The sequence below is a fragment of the Urocitellus parryii genome, chromosome 7 (genome assembly GCF_045843805.1).
Source record: "Urocitellus parryii isolate mUroPar1 chromosome 7, mUroPar1.hap1, whole genome shotgun sequence".
NCBI classification, from domain to species: domain Eukaryota; kingdom Metazoa; phylum Chordata; class Mammalia; order Rodentia; family Sciuridae; genus Urocitellus; species Urocitellus parryii.
The window spans coordinates 119,153,270-119,172,248 of NC_135537.1; the positions used below are offsets into that span (position 1 = coordinate 119,153,270).

The 18,979-nt window shown below is 44.6% G+C and overlaps 1 protein-coding gene across 1 annotated transcript in view; it reads right to left on the bottom strand.

Moving 5' to 3' along the window:
• Nucleotides 1-3,106: 3,106 nt before the first annotated feature.
• Nucleotides 3,107-18,979, bottom strand: part of Top3a (DNA topoisomerase III alpha) — a 29,453-nt gene continuing 13,580 nt past the window's right edge. The window contains exons 12-19 of the mRNA XM_026408714.2: nucleotides 17,401-17,586; nucleotides 17,149-17,278; nucleotides 14,313-14,426; nucleotides 14,041-14,206; nucleotides 11,324-11,467; nucleotides 8,602-8,724; nucleotides 6,700-7,412; nucleotides 3,107-5,179 (exon numbers count right to left, since the gene is read on the bottom strand). Of these exons, the coding sequence (XP_026264499.1) occupies nucleotides 5,001-5,179; nucleotides 6,700-7,412; nucleotides 8,602-8,724; nucleotides 11,324-11,467; nucleotides 14,041-14,206; nucleotides 14,313-14,426; nucleotides 17,149-17,278; nucleotides 17,401-17,586 (1,755 nt within the window). The 3' untranslated portion in view covers nucleotides 3,107-5,000. The remainder of the gene's footprint in view (nucleotides 5,180-6,699; nucleotides 7,413-8,601; nucleotides 8,725-11,323; nucleotides 11,468-14,040; nucleotides 14,207-14,312; nucleotides 14,427-17,148; nucleotides 17,279-17,400; nucleotides 17,587-18,979) is intronic.

Below are 18,979 nucleotides of genomic sequence, written 5' to 3' on the forward strand. Positions count from 1 at the left end.
TTGCAGGGTTTCCTTCTTTCCACTAATGTCATTAAACTGAAGCAGAGAGCCTTCCCAGCTGCCTGGTGAGTCCACTGGGTCATAAGATCACCCTGGACTCTGGAGAAGGCCAGAGGAAGCTGTCTGTGAAGTGAGCTCAGTTAATTTGTTTACTTGGTTCATTTATTTATACATGATGGGGACTGAACCCAGGTGCTCTGCCACTGAGCTACACTTCAGCCCTCTTCATTTTCAGAGGGATCTCACTAAGCCACCCAGGCTGACCTCAAACTTGTGATCCTCCTGCCTCAATCACATGAGGACATGAGGACAGAACCCTCATGATCCCATCACTTCCCAAATGCCCCATCTCTCAACATCACTGCACTGGGGGCCAGGCCTTCAACATGTGAACCTTTGGGGAACATTCCAAAGGCTAAACCAGGACTTCATTTTTTGCAGTACCAGGGATGAAACCCAAAGTCTTGCGCATGCCACCTAAGCACATGCCACCTAAGCACTTTACCACTGAATTACACCCCAGTCTTTTAAAAAATTTGAGCTGTGTCCAGTGGCGCATACCTGTAATCCCAACTACTCAGAAGGCTAAGGCAGAAGGATTGCAAGTTCAAGGCCAACCTTGGCGATTTAGCAAGACCCTGTCTTAAAATAAAAAGGGCTGGCTGGGGTGGGGGTATGGGGTGAGAAGGGGGGTGATTTAGAGGTCTGTGCCTGATTTTTCAGTCCAAACAGGCCTTGCTTCAATCCAGCCTTCACCTGGAGATTTAGCTGGCCTTGAGCTTGTCTCTGAGATTTGTTGCCCCCAAGCCTGAAGGAGCTCCAGGGCACATGTGCATCTTCTCCAGGAAGGGGTGCCAGCCTGGGAGTCAAGAGGGAACTGCACCATACTTTTTACCTGTTTATTTGTAAAACAAGACCTTCAGGGTGGGGATATAGCTCAGTGGTAGAGTGCTTTCCTAGTGTGCATGAATCCCTAGGTTTGATTCCCAGTACCCACCCTGCCAAATAAAAAACAACAAAAAACAACCACAGGAGCCTTCAGACTGGTATATGTTTGTACCATTTCCATTTTTTTGACTATACTTTTCCTCTGTAATCTGAAAAATGCAGACAAAAAAATTAATTTGTTGTGGAAGCTAAGGTCACCATGGACTAAAGGCCCAGCATGTACTGAATGGCAACACTCAGGACTTTGGTGACCTACTGTAGATCCTTTCTGCACTGCTCATCTGGAGATAACAAGAGCCCAGTTAGCAGGAAGGGCAGAAACACAGACTCCCTGGCTTGCATGGATTTTGGAAGGAACTTTTCAGGTCTAGTGCACGCTAGATGGAACACCACCTCCTAGCATAGACACTGGCATCTGAGGTAAGGGTGGGTGCAGTCTGCCCCTGATATGAATGGCTAACAGGAAGTGGTAAGCAAGATTCTAATCCAGAAAACCTGGCTGCTAAACAGTACAGTAGAATCTGAGCATTTGAATTTGGCTACAACAGACATGAGAGGAATGGCAGGTGAATTTACTGCAGAGGACAGTATGGTCTTTACCTGGCGAAGTTACAGGCCCCAGTCCTGCTGGGCACCACTTATTTTTAATTCCAGCTGCTCCAAGATCAGCACATACCAGGGATAGGTAATTGCTTTGATCACTACACTTGTGGGGTTTGTTTGCCCTTGTTTTCTCAGCTGTCTGTGGGGTGGGTCACCAAAGGCTGTGTATACAGAGTCAGGCTTCCTCTTTTCCAGGAGATGGCAGGGAACCAATCATGTAAGCTGTTGGAGCTCTGAGATGGAGACATGAGGTCAGAGACTAAGTTTCAAGGGAATATCAGCTGCTTGGCAGGGGGAAGAGACTTAACTTATGGGAGCCAAGATTTCCCTCCATAAAGGGACTGAAGAAGCTGCCCAGTAGAAAAATGGGAGGTTGAAACCACTGTGTGTGAAACCCTCCCTGGCTATTGCCATCAGGGAGGGTTTCACAGACAGTGGTTTCAACCTCCCACATTTCTGCTGCCTCACTTTTCTTGGTGGGGCCCAGTGAGGAGGTCATTTTCTTCTCCTTGATCTTTGTTATATTAAATGCAAATAGGAAATAATGTTCAGTACAAGGATAAGAATATTTCAAACAGAAAAAAGAATCTTTCAATCCTCCTGGAGGGGAAGGGGACAGGACAAGTTTCTGGTTGCACTGAAGACTGCTACTCTGAGCATGCCACTGAGACATGGAAACTCCTTAACAGGATTTATTGTTAAGTTTTCACTGTGATTGGGCCCAAATGTAATACTCCACCAAAGAACTTCATGTTGAACAAGAACACCCCATCACAGATGAGAGGAGCCAGGACCTGAGTAGACAAATAGGGCTGGAGGCACAGCTCAGCCGCAGAACATTTTTTGCCCAGCATGTGAAAGGCCCCAGCCACCTGATGTGGTAAAGGACTTATGAGGAATTATCTTGACAAGATTACATGGTTATGATCTTGGTCATAACCATCATGTTGTGTACCAAGTGACCTTGGCACTCATCTCAAACCCTATGGACACAGTTAGCTGAGTGTGGCATACTGGCCACTGATACTGGGATTGTTTCTTAATTGATGGTGGATATGTTGTTTTTGAAAAACCCAGGTATATAATGTCCCCTGCTTCTTTCTGCTTTGGGGTTTTGCTACTGCCATATATCCTAACATGCTTTTTTCCTAAGTTCCTAATAAATTATACTTTGTGCAAGCCTGGATTTGTCAGCCTTTGTCTGTGGTCTTTCAGCACCTTCTGCTTTTGGTGGCTGGTTCTCATACACTGGGTTTTTCCAAAACAGGACCTTCCAGTATTTCTCCAAAGGGGAAAAATGGGGATGTAGCTTGGTGGTAGAATGCTTGCCTAGCATGTATAAAATTCTGGGTTCCACTTCCAGTCTATACAAAAACAAAAATTCTCCAAAGAATATATACAATGGCCAGTAAACACATGGAAGGATGGTCAATTCCACTGGCGAAATGCAAATCATAAGTGCAATGAGATGCCACTTCATACCCCCATCTCAATGTTGTTATCATTTTTTGTTCCAGGAATTGAACTCAGAGGTGCTTAACTACTGAGCCACATCCTCAGCCTATTATTTATTTTGAGACAGGGTCTCACTGAGTTGCTAAGGGTGGCTTTGAACTTGTGATCTTCCTGCCTCAACCTCCAGAGCCACTGGGATTAGAGGTATGTGCCACTGTGCCCAGCTCAATAAATTTTTTTGAATATTATTGTGTCTAACTTACAAACTTTATTGTAGCTATGTAGTCATATGAAAAAACAAAGTATAGGGCTGGGTTTGTAACTCAGAGGTATAGCACCTGTCTAGCATGTACAAGACCATGGGTTCCATCCCCAATACCACAAAAGTAAAACCCAAATAGTTGGGCTGGGGCTATAGCTCAGTTGGTAGAGTGCGTGCCTCACATGCACAAGGCCCTGGGTTTAATCCCCAGCACCACAAAAAACAACAACAAAAAATTCCACATAGTATATGTATATAAAATTTGGTACTACTCAAACTTTCAGTCCCCTTATCCATGGGGATTAATATAGTCAACCATAAAAAAAAAAAAAGGTACTGATCCATGTTACAATATGGATAAACCACAAAACATTATGTCAAGTGAAAGAACTCAGATGCAGGTCATACTTATCACTCTATTTATATGGAACATTAGAATTGGTAAACCCACAGAGATAATCAGTAAGGTGGGTGATTGCCAGAGTCTGGGGTAGAAAAATAACCATGAACACAGGCCACAACCCATACCTGCAGGCTGAGATGCTCTAGAAAACAAGGTCAGAAACTTGCATTTGTAGAAACCCTTGACCCTAATGCCCAGCCAAGGTGCAAAGCCAGAAGTCCCAAGTCCTGAGAAGAATATCAGTTTCTTCACTGACTGGGTAACTCACACCCCATTTCTGCTTCTCTTCTAAACTATACCCAGAGCCAAGCCAGGCATGGTGGCACACACCTGTAATCCCAGTGGCTTGGGAGGCTGAGGCCTTAAGCAACTGAGACCCTGTCTCTAAATAAAATACAAAAAGGGCTGGAGATATGGCTCAGTGGTTAAGCACCCCTGGGTTCAATTCCTGGTACAAAAAGACAAATCAGAGCCAATTTGGCTATGTATCATTCATGAGTGTTTGCGGTGGCCAACAAGGAATAAGGCCATTCCTGGCAAGTGTGGAAAATGGAAAACTAGTGCTCTGAATCTTGGGTTGGCACCTCTGCTCCAAGGGACAAAGTTGGGGGGGGGACAGAAGTTGGGATCAGTTCTTACCACATAGTGGTAGGGAGGAAAGGCTGGGCTTGTTGATGGCCACCAGGGGCAGTGGCAGGTTGAGAGCTGTTTCTGGCACCGGATGGTGCTTGTGCTGTCACTCTTAGGATTGTCACCAGATACTCTGCTGTACTGTCAGCAGTCAGAGTAAGTGGGGTTGAATTCTTTATTAAGGCACATGATATCCTGAATTCTAGATGAAGCAGAAATGAGGCTTCTGGAGAAATAATGGTAATAGGAGGGCCACTTCCTGGCATTACAACCTCCTTCCTGGAATGGCTGCAGACAGAAGCCCTGTCCATTTGGCCAGGGCTTGAGTCAGGAGTGCAGTTCCTCACTCAGGCAAAGGCAGCTCTGCAGCACATTAGGCCATAGTGGGGAACACACAGATGTCATTGGTTATGTCCTCTGCTGCCAGCTTTGCCATCCTTTGCTAGCAGTGACAGTTCTTGGAGGTCCTGGGACAGCTGCCTGACTTCTTCACAATGGCTGTGTGGATTCCTGAGTTCTGGGTAGAGGCCTATGGTCTAGCAGAGCCAGTCTTCTTGAGAGTGGTCTGACCTTTTGCTTCTTCACATAAAACCCAATTCTAAAACCCATCACTCCTGTTTCAAGGACTGTGAACAGTTAACTATTCTAGTTAACCTGGTCCCTGGTCTGAGAAAGTTGCTCTCTTACCCTGCCCTGCCCTCATCTGTTCTGAGGACAGAAAGGCCGGGTGTGTCCTGGCTGATGGCAAAGACTGCATTTCCGGGGTCTCTTTGCCGTGGACTCTGTGTCTGAGGAGCCAGCTCGGGGTCTTCTGCTCCTAGCCTCTGATCCCTGCGTTCTTCCTCTGCCTCTTGGCCAGGGTAGTGCTGCAAAAGTCCCTGTGGGAAGAGTTAATGGAAGGCTGTATTTAGAACAGACACCCTGAAGTGGCAAGAAATAGAGAGCAAGCATTGGGTTGGGGTTATCCCAACTTTTACATAGGTACACTCCATGGGTCAGACTCCCCATGCTCTATGAAGAACAGCTCCACAATGTTAAGATATGACATTGTTGGGCTGGGGCTATAGCTCAGTTGTAGAGCATTTGCCTAGCATGTGTGAGCCCCTGGGTTCAATCCTCAGAACCACATAAAGATAGATACATAAAGGTACTGTGTCCATCTACAACTGAAAAATATTAAGAAAAAAAAAAGATATGATGTTGCTTTATATTTCCTGATACCTCTCTCTAGAACCCTAAATTCAGAAGCTGGGGTATAGCTCCCTGGTAAAACACTTGCCTTGCCTATCTAAAGCACTGGGTTCCAACCTAGCACTGTGGTGGAGTGGGGGAAGTGCTCACTGTTCTAATAAGAGGGCATGAGTGTCACTTTCGTTAGGCCCTTTTTACAGAGGCAGAAACCCAGGCAAACAATGGGAAAGGAGCCTATGACCAGCAGCCTACTCCCTATCTTACCTGCAGGTCAGATGTCACTTTCTGTGGCCCTGCCCAAGTCTGAAATGTGTGCAAGGCCATCTCTTTGTAGTTACTTCAATATGAGTTTGGAAATAGGATGGCTGTCTCCAAGCCCCTCAAACGCCAGTTGTGAGTGACTCCAAGTCCTCTGCTTTTTACCCTGCCTCCTGGATTCTTCCTGATATGGTGACATGAGTTTAATCCTCATAGTCTGAATCCAATTCCACTCTTTTATCAACCAGGAACTCTATGAAAGTAGACCTGGGCCATCTTATAAAGGACCCTGTGGTGGAGTAGCTTAGTCATTTGAGGTTAAGTAGCTGGATTTGGAAATCAGATCTGTACAACTCCAAAGCTCCCACTTGGCCTTTGGGTCATTCTCAGATAGATAATTAAGAGTGGCAGTTACTATTTGAAATGCCCTCACATACACCATCCACTATGATCCAATACCTGGGCGTCAGATCTCATGATACCCATTTTCTGGGATGCTGGTATAAGCTGCATGATCCTGGGTAGGTTCCCAGACATCACCAGGGTTAATATGCTCATCTGAAGAAATGAGGCTGATGCTAATGATCTTGCTATAAGGAGAAGGGGCTTACATTCCTAACTTGGGCTGTTACAGTGTGAAGTGAAAAAAGCTACTTTATTGGTCTGGGCCTCACTTTCCTCATTGGTCAAACTGACATCATGTTTGCTGCTAAAACTGAAAGAGGCCTCCTGCAGAAAGTATATTCACCACAGTGCCGGGCACAGTGAGCTATCCAATTTGAGCTACCTTTAATTTGGAATGCAGACTGTGGTTCATCACCTTGCTGCAAGTGATGGGGCAAGGTAGCTGGGCACTCGCTATGGATCCTGCCACTACACTGCCTTGATTCCTTCTGTCTCTGAAGTGGAGACCACTGTGGAAACCCAAGCAGAAACCTGCATCCCTTACCTGCCTCCCCTGGGGCCACATTCTCATCAGTCCACTGAAAGAAGCCACATTGCTGTTCCCTTGGCTTGGCACATGTATGGAACTGGCGTCCTTTGTTGGGTCCATCCTTTTGCACAGTCCGTGTGACAGCAGGCTGGTTGCATAGGCAGGATGTGTTGCCATTGCCGCCACTGCCACTGCCACTGCCAGGTCTGCTGAACCCACCCAATGAGCCTGGTGGGTGTCCCAGTGAGCTGCCTGGGGGCCTTGAACCAGAGGTAGGAGCCTCTCCTTCTCCAAGATGGCTGCTGTCAGCCCACAGGAAGAAGTTGCAGCTGTTGCTGCTGCATTTATAGAATTGCCGGCCTCGATTGGGGCCCTCCTTTCGGACAGTGAGCAGCACAGCTTCTTGGCCGCAGTTGCAGGTAATGGAGTTGTTTTCACCTGTTGCTGCAGGTGGTGGGAGAGTCTGGATCAGAGCCTTTGAGGTTCTAGTCTGTCTGCTGGCAGGAGGCTGCGGCTGGCTGTGCTGGCTGGTGTCCATCCTGTTCAGGGACTGGCTAGCCTGCAGGTAGCCAGAGGGCTGGCTGGCAGGCTGGCTAGCTCTGGGGGGCCCCCGTGAAAATCTCAGGCCCATGATCTCCTTTAGGGTTTCATCACATCCACCAATACAGCCAACAAACTCAAGGGGCATGGTTGGGGGAAGACTGCCACGCTTGAACTTTAACTTCAACCTGTTGATGCCAGAAGATGAGAAAAAAACATTGATACCCAGGTGCCAGCATCTTCCCCTTGATCCAGAGGGTACTCTGGCCACAGGCCTTGTATCATCACCTCTCATGCCCCCAGAAGCCCATGGAAGGCACAAGTCACCTCCAGTCTTCACAGGAGTGCAGAGTGGGAAATAGTGTAGATGAAACCAAAGACCTTCAGTTAATCATCAAGTGTAAAGACACCTCTGAAAGGCTCCATTTCTCTACACCAGTGGTTCTCAAAGTATGGTTCCAGGGCCCCTAAGGGTTTACCATTTCAAGGTGAGGTGAAACAATAATAATGCTAAGAAGTTGTGTATAATTTGCTCCCATTCTTCCATGTGTGCCCACTAAGATTTTTCAGATGTGACAACACATGCAATAATTTAGCTGTGGCTGTTGTGGCAGAGATGGGAATCTAGTCTTGCAAAAATGCAAAGAATTCCCTTTTTTTTTTTTTAAGAATTTTTTTAATATTTTTTTTTTTTAGTTTTCAGCAGGCACAACATCTTTGTTTGTATGTGGTGCTGAGGATCGAACCCGGGCCGCACGCATGCCAGGCAAGCGCGCTACCGCTTGAGCCACATCCCCAGCCCAAGAATTCTCTTTATTAGTATTATTATTCCATTTCTGCTTTGGAAAGGAGGTATTTTGTCCTAAAATCACTTTTAAAATTTATGTTAGTAAGAAATTCATTTGCTGTATTTCAAAAGATTTCTCCATTTTAATTTCAAATATGGTATATGTTGAAAACATTACCCACAACAAAAGCTTTCTGGGCTCCTTAATGAGTTCCTAGAGTGTGAGGGGGTCCACTGGGCAACAGGTTTGATAAACACTGCACTAGGGCTCTGGGCTTTGTGAAGGAGCCTAGATACCTCATTTAACATGTGAATAATTTCCTGGACCTAATGCTACAGTGATGTCTGGAAAGGTGCCTCTGTGGTTGCTGAAGGATAAGGGAAAGGCTTGTCCATAGACCAGGCTTCCATCAAACCCAGCAGACCTAGGGTTTTATCACATCCATAGTCTGACTGCCTGGGCTGCTGCTGAGCACAGCTGAAGCACAGCAATGCCTGGGCAAGCATTCCCTGGATGCTTCCATTTGGGTTCCCATAGGAGGAAGGGAAAGGTAGTCCTGTGCACACTCCTTGAGAGGCATCGGACTTACCTGTATACAGGGGGTGGCTGACAAACTGAACATATACTCCCGTCTCTGCTAGCCTCCAGCACAGAGTCAGGAAACCATATAGCTGATCGACACTCTGGGAAACCCGTGCAGCTGAGGTAGAACCTGTGGAGAAATGATGGCTAGGGTCAAACCACAGGAATACAGAAAGTGTATGTGAGCTGTCACCATCTACAAGGAAACTCTTCTTCAGTTGACTTAAGAGGACCTTCACTGCCACCACACAATTAAATCAGTCAGGGTCACTCCAGGTGAACTGGGCTGGCACTAAATAATCACACAAACACTGAAAGTAACTTTTTCTTATGGTTCAGTGATGGCTCTTCTGCCCCAGCTCCCACAAGGGAGGCAAAAGAGGCAGGCAAGAGAGAGAGAGAGAGCACACTTCAAACCATCCCATTTATTGGGGGGAAAGACATTCGAGAAGATTCAACCCAAATAAGGCAAGGGATTGGGTTTCAGGGGGTTGCTTGGTAATGTTTTGCAGTCAGCAGATTTGACTGATGTCTTGGAAAGCCACACCCATCTCAGGTGCTGTGTGGGATCAAGGGCAGAGTGAGCAAAAAGGACACATACGTCGCCCAGCCCAGTCAGAGTAGCAATGTCAATCCAGTCCTCTCATGTGCTCAAATGCTCACAGCTCACATACACAGACCACGGCTGGCTCACAACACTTCATTTTTCTGAAGGACACTTAAGTGAATGCAGAGTCACTGACATGAAATGGTTTAGAAAATCAAGCTTGCCTTTGTCCCTAAAACATGAAGCAGCTATTATTGACTCTGCTTTCTATTTAAAAATCTACCACTAACCAAGGTCACACTGTATACCAAATGCCCTGTGCTGGGCAGTCCCACATTCTTGTTTCTTCCTCATGACAACCCAAAATGGTGTTCTGAGCACCTCAGTTTGCCTGTGAGTAAATGGAGACTCAGGATGATCTGGAAACCTGACCAGGGACACACATGGAGTGAGTGGGAGCCTGGTAACCCACCTGTCTCAGGAAAGAGCCTTTTCTCTCCAAAACTATACCGCTTATTTTTCCTGGACATTTCTTGATACCTTCTAGTCATGAAATTGAGGGTCTGACTCAGCACCATGCATGTGATTTACTCAATTCCTTAGAGTGTGTCTGGATGTGACCAGCAGAAAACCAACTCTAAAGTCCAGTTATTTAAATGAAAAATTCACAAACTCAGAAATGGGAATTATAGGATAAAATGTTGAGATAATCTCCAGATTTCCCTGGGTGATTCTGACAAGCATTCCACCAAGAATGCTGGGAGGGCTGGGGTTGTGGCTCAGTGGTAGAGCACTTGCCTGGTATGTGTGAGGCACTGGGTTTGATCCTCAGCACCACATAAAAATAAAGAAAGAATCCTGGTAAAAATTTTTTTCCTTTATATTTTAATGATTATGAATCCAACTACCTACTGGTGGCAAAGAAAAAACTACCAGTAGGATTTATCAAGCATTAAACTCTATGCTCAGGTGCTGGTTAAACCTTGAGTGGCACTGACCTCTGTGTTTGTGGACACACAAGCCCTGCCACCCACTTCTGGCTCTGGCCACAGGCATCTGGCTGCTGAGAGCCAGGGTGCCTTTCTTGTCACTAGGCTAGCCAGGTCTTTGGCTGCTGGGCTGGGAAGGGTCAGGGGAAACCACCTTCCTCATTCACACAGTGCTACAGACCCAGGTGAGCAGGGCAGAGTGAAGAAAGGAAGTGGGGAACTGGGATCAAATTCTGCCTTTAGTACTCACTATAGCTACCCTACTCAGAACCAACCCCTCAGCTGGCTGAAGTTCTAGAGTTTGTGCTCTTTAAAACATCTGCTTTGTGGGCCTTTATGAAGACTCAATGAGATGATGTCTGCAGAGCACCCTGTATCACATCAGGCAGAGGGACGGTGCAAGGCAAAGCATGACTGCCTGTTTTTCACTTCTTTCACCATGAACTTCCTGCAGTGGCCAGCTGCTGGCTTGGGAAAATGGGCCAGACTGGGCAACTAAACCCACTCTGATCAACTACATTGAAATAAAAAGGGAGCTGAGGTTTTAGGCCCAATTCAGAACTAAAATTAGGCAAGAAGAGAGCTGGGGTTGTGGCTCAGTGGTAGGGCATGTGTGAGGCACTAGGTTCAAGCCTCAGCACCACATAAAAAAATAAATAAAAATAAGGTATGATGTCCATCTACAAACTAAAACAAAACAAAACAACAACTACACAAGAGAAACTATTTATTCAGCATCTACCATGCATTGGATAACATGTCTTCACTCTTTTCAAATCCTCACAATAACTCAGCTTTGTTAAATAGGTATTACTGTTCTTATTTTATGGAAAAACAAATTAGGAATCAAAGCAGTCAAATAACTTGCTTTGGGTTATACAGATTATATATGACAGAAGTGAGACTTGAACTGAGACCCATCTGGATGTGAAGTTCATGTTCCACCATTCGCCAGACTTTGGGTAAATAATGTCTTATTTATAGGGACCAACTACTCTGACTTCCTACAGTACTTCACACCCCACATCACACCCTGCTATCCCGCTAGGTATAACACCTTGCCCAGAGTCTGCCAATAACAGGTCTGTCTTTAAATAATGACAAAGGCATGAACTGACAGGGCCTTTTGGTACTAGAGGGCTAACACAGCAGGTGCTGCGCAAGCAGAGGTGAAAGCAAAAGTTGGCACTAACCCGCCACTCTTCTTGGTCTTGAGGACCATGTCCCTGTTGCACTGTGGGCACTTCTGGATGGGCTCTGGCATGGTGGGGTAGATCTCTTCTTGCTGGGCCACTTCTGCCCCTTCCCCAAAGTATTGGGACAAGGCCTCGTCCAATCTGAAGAAAAGGCAAACACATACAGTGGCCATCAATCAATGCAAAGAAATTTACAACACTCTTATATGTCAAGAACATATATATGTGAGGAGCTGGGGTTGTAGCTCAGTGATTGAGCGCTTGCCTCGCATACGTGAGGCACTGGGTTCGATCCTTAACACCACCAAAATAAATAAATAAAAATAAAATGAAGATATTGTGTCCATCTACAACTAAAAAATAAAAATTATAAATAAACAAATTAATTAAAGAACATATATGAGCCTGGAACCGGCTGGTCAGGACCACAGGCCTGAGCAGCAGGCAGAGAGGGGACTGAGCTCTCCACCGGCCTGGCTCATGACTCCAGGAAGGATCTCAGCAGACACATGAAAAAAACTATACTGAGTCCAAACACAAACACCAGAAATATCTGTCTGCAATTAATGCTAATTTGTGCATCTCTTTTCAAAACTGGTATGAGAGTGATATGAAGGATTAAAAAAAATTCCAAAATTGTTATGCCTACCATACATGCAAAAGGCGTGTGGTAGTAGTATTTCCCACATACACCAATTGTCCAGCAGACACCACTGGGCATCCTCTAATTGAATTCAATTCTGGCACTATCTCCTCGGAGTTAGTGTCAGACTCTCAAGGTTGATGGCTCAGTCTCCAGGACTGTCCCAACTTGAGATGCCAGCTGCAAATTCCAGGTTGTGAACTATGCTTCTGACCAACTGGCTATAAACTGGGCTTCCCATGACCCACTCCTCAAGTTTAATTTTTTACATCAGCTTACAGAACTCAGATGAATAGCCATGTGGAAGAGATGCATAGGGTAAGGCATGTGGGAAGGGGGAAGGGGGTAGAACATCTATACTTTCTCTAGGTACGCCATCCTCTCCCACATTTAGCTACTGTAAGCTCTTGGAGGCCCATGTGTGTGCATGTATGTTTTGTGGTATTGGGGTTCAAACCCAGGACCTGAAGCATAGTAGGCAAATACTCAATAAATGAACTATGACCCCAGCTCTGCTTCTAGGTTTTTATGGAGGTTTCCTTACTTAGGCAAGATTGATAAATCATTTGCCACTGGTGATCAACTCAACCCTCAACTCCTTTTCTCTTTTCTGCAAATGTATGTACGGTGGGGTGGAGCTCAAAGTTCCAATTCTCCAACATTTGGTTCCCTGACAACCAGCCTCCATCTTGTAGCTCATCAATACACACCCTCCCATCACTCATCTGATTAGCAAACAAAGACATATCATTTTGGAGATTTTAAAAAAACAAAATTTTAAATATATATATACATACACACACAATTATATATTAATAGTTATGTGTTGTATATAATTATATATTATATAAAATTATATATATTTTATATAAATTATATCATCAAAGGTAGAAACATGTTATTTCTTTTTTGTTTTGAAAACATGTTAATTCTTTTTTTGTTGTTTTTGTTTTTATGGTGCTGGGGATTAAATCCAAGGCCTTGTGCATGGGAGGCAAGTACTCTACCCACTGAGCTATATCCCCATCCCCTTAATTCTTTTTTTTTGTACCAGGAATTGAACTCAGGGGCACTTGTCCACTGAGCCACATCCCCAGTCCTATTTTGTATTTTATTTAGAGATAGGGCACCTCACTTTTGCTAAGGCTGGCTTTGAACTCAAGATCCTCCCATCTCAGCCTCTAATGTGGCTGGGATTATAGGCGTATGCCACTGTTCCTGGCTGGAAAACATGTTATTTCTAACAAAACACACATGCTGCTTACTGAGTGGCTACCTTCAAATGCTCCTCAGGAAAAAAATGGGTCATACACTAGCTCTTGGATTTTCTGATTTGAAAGATGGTGCTACCTAATTCAAGATTTAACATCAAGCTGGGTGCAGTGTTGCATGCCTATAATCCCAACAACTCAGGAGGCTGAGGCAAGAGGATGGCATGTTTGAAGCCAGTCTCAGCAACTTAATTAGACCCTGTATGAGGAGGAGGAGGAGGAGGAGGAGGAGGCGGCGGCTCCTCAGTGGTAAAGTACCCGTGGGTTCAATCCCCAGTATTCCCCTCCCCTCAAAAAATTTAATATCAAGATAATGGCATTTCTAAACCAACAGTCCAGAATAATTGTTTTCTATATTGACAAAACTCTATAGAAAGGAATAAACTAAACCCAGAGGAGGAAAACAAAACGGGTAGAGGGCTGGGGATGTGGCTCAAGCGGTAGCGCGCACGCCTGGCGTGCATGCAGCCCGGGTTCGATCCTCAGCACCACAAACAAAGATGTTGTGTCCGCCAATAACTGAAAAATAAATATTAAAATTCTCTCTCTCTCCCTCTCTCCCTTAAAAAAAAAAAAAAAGGGGTAGAGCCTATATAGTCACTTCCACTCTTCCATAGGTGAAAAGGCCACTGGTGAAGATGAACCATGGTTAGCATGCCAAAAAGCAAGGGTCAGGAGTAACTATATCATCTTGTTTCTGCTGAACTGTCTATGAACTTCCACTTCTCAGAGGTAGATGGTATGGCCATGGTTTGGGAGCTATAGGACCTTTTGGGCTGGAAGGCAGGGTCTGTACTCACTTCTTTGCCTTAGCCACTGCTTCAATGAAAACCTGCTTGTATTTCTGCACCTGCTGCCTTAGAACCACAAATTTGTCCTTCTTTCCCTCACAGATCAGCTTCAGATCAGCTTCCAGCTCGGCCCGGAGGTCTGGCTTGGACATTTCATAGCCCATAGAATCGTAACCTGTGGGAAAGAGCAGTACTCTGTGAGGTCCTGTAAGACAGGCAACCGCAGGGATTTGGGCAATGTGGTCCCCCTCCTACTCACTGCAAGCTTCCTTCTCTCTTACCTTCCACAAGTCCCATGCCCAGGTGCCCTGGGAGAAACCGCTTGTCTGAGGTGAGCCCAACATACATCCGAGCTTTGATGGTCTCGATGTGCTCTGCGTGAGTTGCATCAGTACCTGGAAGCCATTTCAGTTACTCAGAGACATTAGAGACAATTGCATAGTGTCTGTGGGAACCTCAATAACCCTGGGATCCATTATATACATGGATGGCCTATGCAGGTAAGATAGCTCCATTCATATCTGGCTTACACTAGAAATCACAGTGGAACATTGCTCTCCTGCTCCCTTCCATCCCATCATTCATCAAAGCTGCCAACTCCAGCTTCACAACTTTTAAATTTTGGTACTAAGGATTGGATCCAGGGCATCACATATGTTAGTCAAGCGCTCTACCACTGAGTTACACCCCCAGCCCTTTTTAAGTTTTATTTTTAAATGGTCTTGCTAAGTTGCTGAGGTTTGTTTTGAACCTGTGAGTCTCCTATTGGGATTACAGGTATGTGCTACTGCATCTTGTTACAACTACTCCTTTAATTTCTACTCTTCCTGGGTCAGGATCACGGCTACAATACTGCAACACTGTCATCTCCCTATTTTTAGTCTCTCCTCTAACCTTTACCCAACCCATTCTAAGCTGTGGCCAAAGGGCTCTTTTAAAATGTAGCTCTGGTCACGAACACCTGTAATCCCAGTGACTCAAGAGGCTGAGACAAGAGGATCCCAATAGTGATACCCTGTCTCAAAATAAAACAGAAACAAAAAGGGCTGGTGATGTAGCTCAATGATAAAGCCTCTGGGTTCAATCCCCAGTACCAACCAACCAATCAACCAACAAAAACATAGCTCTGCTAATAGGGAAATAATAAAACCTCGGTGAAATACCACTTCATACTCCTTAACTACAGCATAATCAGAAAGACAGATAGCAAGTGTTGGCAAGGATATGAAGAAACTGGAACCCTCATGCACTGCTGGTGGGAATGTAAAATGGTGCAACCATTTCAGAAAATAGTTTGGTGGTTCCTCAAAAAGTGGTGCAGCAATCTCACTCTTAGTTGTATACCCAAGAAAATGGAAAACAAAAACTTGTAATGTGACTATCTGTAACATAGTTCATAACAGCAGAACAGTTTTAAGAACCCAAGTGTCTTATCAATTGACAGATAAATACGGTCTATCTATACAATGGAGTAATAAAAAAGACAAAAGTTCTGACATGCTACAACACACACGAACCTTGAGGATATAAATAAGTTTGTTACAAAAGGCCACACATTGTATGACTCCACTTACATGAAAGGTCTAAAATAGGCAAACTTATTTTTATTTATTTATTTATTTATTTTTATTTTCTAGTTCTCGGCGGACACAACATCTTTGTTGGTATGTGGTGCTGAGGATCGAACCCGGGCCGCACGCATGCGAGGCGAGCGCACTGCCGCTTGAGCCACATCCCCAGCCCAAAAAATAGGCAAACTTATTGAGTCAAAAAGATTAGGGATTGCCTAGGGATGGGGGGAGCTAGAAGGAAGGAGGAATAGGGAGTGACTGCTAAAGAAAATGGGTTTCTTTTTGAGGAGATGAAATGTTTTAACCTGTAGTGATAGCTGTACTACATTGTGAATATACTAAAACACTGAGTTTCACATTTTATATTTGCAGTGCTGGGGATCAAACCCAGAGCCTCACACATGCTAGGTAAGTATTCTATCACTGAGCTACACCCCCAGCACTGAGCTGTACATTTTAAATGGGAGAAATTATATAATATATAAATTATGTCTCAATAAACCTCTTAAAATTATGTGCTAAGATCTTGAGTCTATGTGGTTCCCTTATTTAGAAATCTTAGCTGCTCACCATGTGCTAAAATTCAAGACCCTCAGCTGGGCACACAGGGCCTGGCAAAATTGGCTCAAATCATTCTTCATTCTCATCTCCTCCAACCTCTCACCTTACATACTCCCAGCCATAGCAGGCATGAGTTTTCCTGTCCTTCCTCAGGCTTTGCCTAGGCTGGATTTGCCTTCATTAGTGAGGAAGTGTCACTATGTGGTTTTCTGATCCAGCTCAAATGCTAGCCCCCTTTCCCTGCCTGCCCCTGTAGAACCCGTCACATTTTGCTGGATTTGGTTTATTTTCTGGTAGACTATTTTTTTAAAAATATTTTTTAGTTGTCAATGGATCTTTTTATTTTTTTATTTATATGTGGTGCTTACACATGACAGGCAAGTGCTCTACCACTGAGCCACAACTCCAGCCCCACACTGAATTCTTAAAAGGGAAAGATTAGGTTTTAATTTTCTTTGTGTCTCTAGTGCCTGCCACTCACACTAGTTTCAGGGTGATGGCTGCCAGGTCTGATATTTCAAAGAACGAAGATATAGATTTTGAGGATGAACTTATCATTTTAATTGTTGATAACTTATTTGCTGTTCTTAACCAAAAAAACTCCAAATCCCCACGTAGGCTAATGGGTGCTCCCTGATCAGCCTTGAGCCATGGGAAACATCTAGATCACTACACATGTGGTGCAGTGTAGGGTTTTTAAAAGCAATGGCTGAAGGGTAGGGATGTGTCTCTAGTAGAGCCCTTGCCTAGTATGCAAGAGGCTGTGGGTTCTAACTCTAGCACTGCAAAACAATCAAACTAAACTAAAATTCATTAAAAGCACATTGGCTGTGGAATTTGGTGACCTTAGGAACATCAATAATCTCTCTAGGCCTAGCTTTAACTATTAAATGGGGATATAGAGGTAGCACCTGTGCTGAGTAGACTTGGAGCTGCATATACAGTAAGTGCCTGAGAGCTACAAGTCCCCAGGTGAGTTACTGACCAATGCCATGCTTCTCCATGAGGGCGATGAGGTCAGCCTCAGTGAGCAGTTGTGGTGGGCTGGTCTCCCCATCCACCATTTCCACAGTGCTGGGCTGGAAGCGAGAGCCTTGCTCATAGACAGGGAGGAGCTAGAGAGAGCAGCAGGCACAGAGATCAGATCACACATACTCAGTCTGGTCCTGCTCTATCAACCAGCATAGGTCTGGAGTTTGACTGTCCTCCCTCTCCCTGGAGCCCACCTCCTTATCACCTTGTCACTCCAGTGATCATAGGGATACACATCCAGATAGTTTCGGGCCAGAATCATGAGACCATGGGCCACAAAGCGTTCCTGAGCAATGTCAATCTCCACAGTAGTCTCTTGCCCCTGAGCATCTTGGGAACAGCAGGCTAGAAAATGACGGACGATGAACTCATATAGTCGCCGTTCATCTCCCTGAAGAAAAAGAAGAATCTCTCGAGAATCAGTACCTCAAGGATAGCATCATCATCAATAATTTCAACCTGGTTTATGCCACTGTCAGCCATACGCTCTTCAGGCCCTACACCAATGTGAGGCTAGGCAGGTCCTTGGGGGAACTGATGGTTTTTGGCTGATAAACCTCACAACCCTATCAGGCAAAAGGCAAGCAAGGGTAGTCATTATTTCTCCAGGCCCAGGATGGGGATTTCTGATGTAGATTCAACAGAAACAAAAATAAGACAAAAGCCTAGGAAATTAATAAGGGTTTCCCTGAAGATAAGAATCACAGAGTAACACTACAGTTGACTGCTCGAGGCCAGCTTCATGCTTCCTTTCAAGCAATGGTTTGTTGGGGTGAATTTGCATCAGTCAGGTAAGCAAGGAACTTGCTAAGTTCCTAGTGAGGCTAAATCTCAGGTTACATACAAATACTCATGAGATATTTGTATTTGTATGTAACAATTCACCTTCTAAGAATTCATTCAGAGGAGTCAGGCATGGTGGTACACATAGTGACTTGGGGGCTAAGGAGGAAGATCTCAATTCATGCCAGCCTCAGTAACTCAGTGAGACCCTATCTCAAAATAAAATTTAAAAAGGGGGCTGTGGAGATATAAATCAGTGGTAAAGCACCCCTGGGTTCAATATTTTGTACCTGCCCCCCAAAATTCATTCATCCTTTCATAAGGAAATAATTGAGATCCACACAAATATTTATGTATAAATATCAAAAAGTTAAAAACTTAAAATCTTTTTTAATTTTTTTTTTAAGTCGTAGATGAACATAATACCTTTATTTTATTTATTTATTTTTAAGTTGTGCTGAGGATTGAATCCAGTGCTTCACATGTGTGAGGCAAGCGCTCTGCCACTGAGCTACAACCCTGAGCCTGGAAACTTAAATCTTACATTCAGATTTGGCAAAATAAATTATGGGTCATTTGTGTAATACCTATCTATCTATATCTATCTACCTACCTATCTATCTATGTACTTATTCTGGGTATTGAACCTAGAACCTTGCAAATTCTAGGCAAGTACTCTACCACTTACTACATCTCCAGTGTTTTATTTTTTTGTACTGGGGACTGAGCTCAAGGTGTGAAACCACAGAGCCACATCCCCAGTCCTTTATTTGAGATAGGGTCTCACGTAAGTTGTTAAGGGCCTTGCTAAGTTCCTGAGATTTGCCTCTCAACATATGTTCCTCCAGTCTCAGCCTCCTGAGTAGCTGAGATTATAGGTGTGTGCCACTGTGCCTGGACCCAGCCATTTTCAATTTTATTTTGAGACAGGGTCTCCCTAAATTGCTCAGGTTGACTTCAAACTTTCAATCCTCCTGCCTGTCTTCTCAGTAGATAGATTA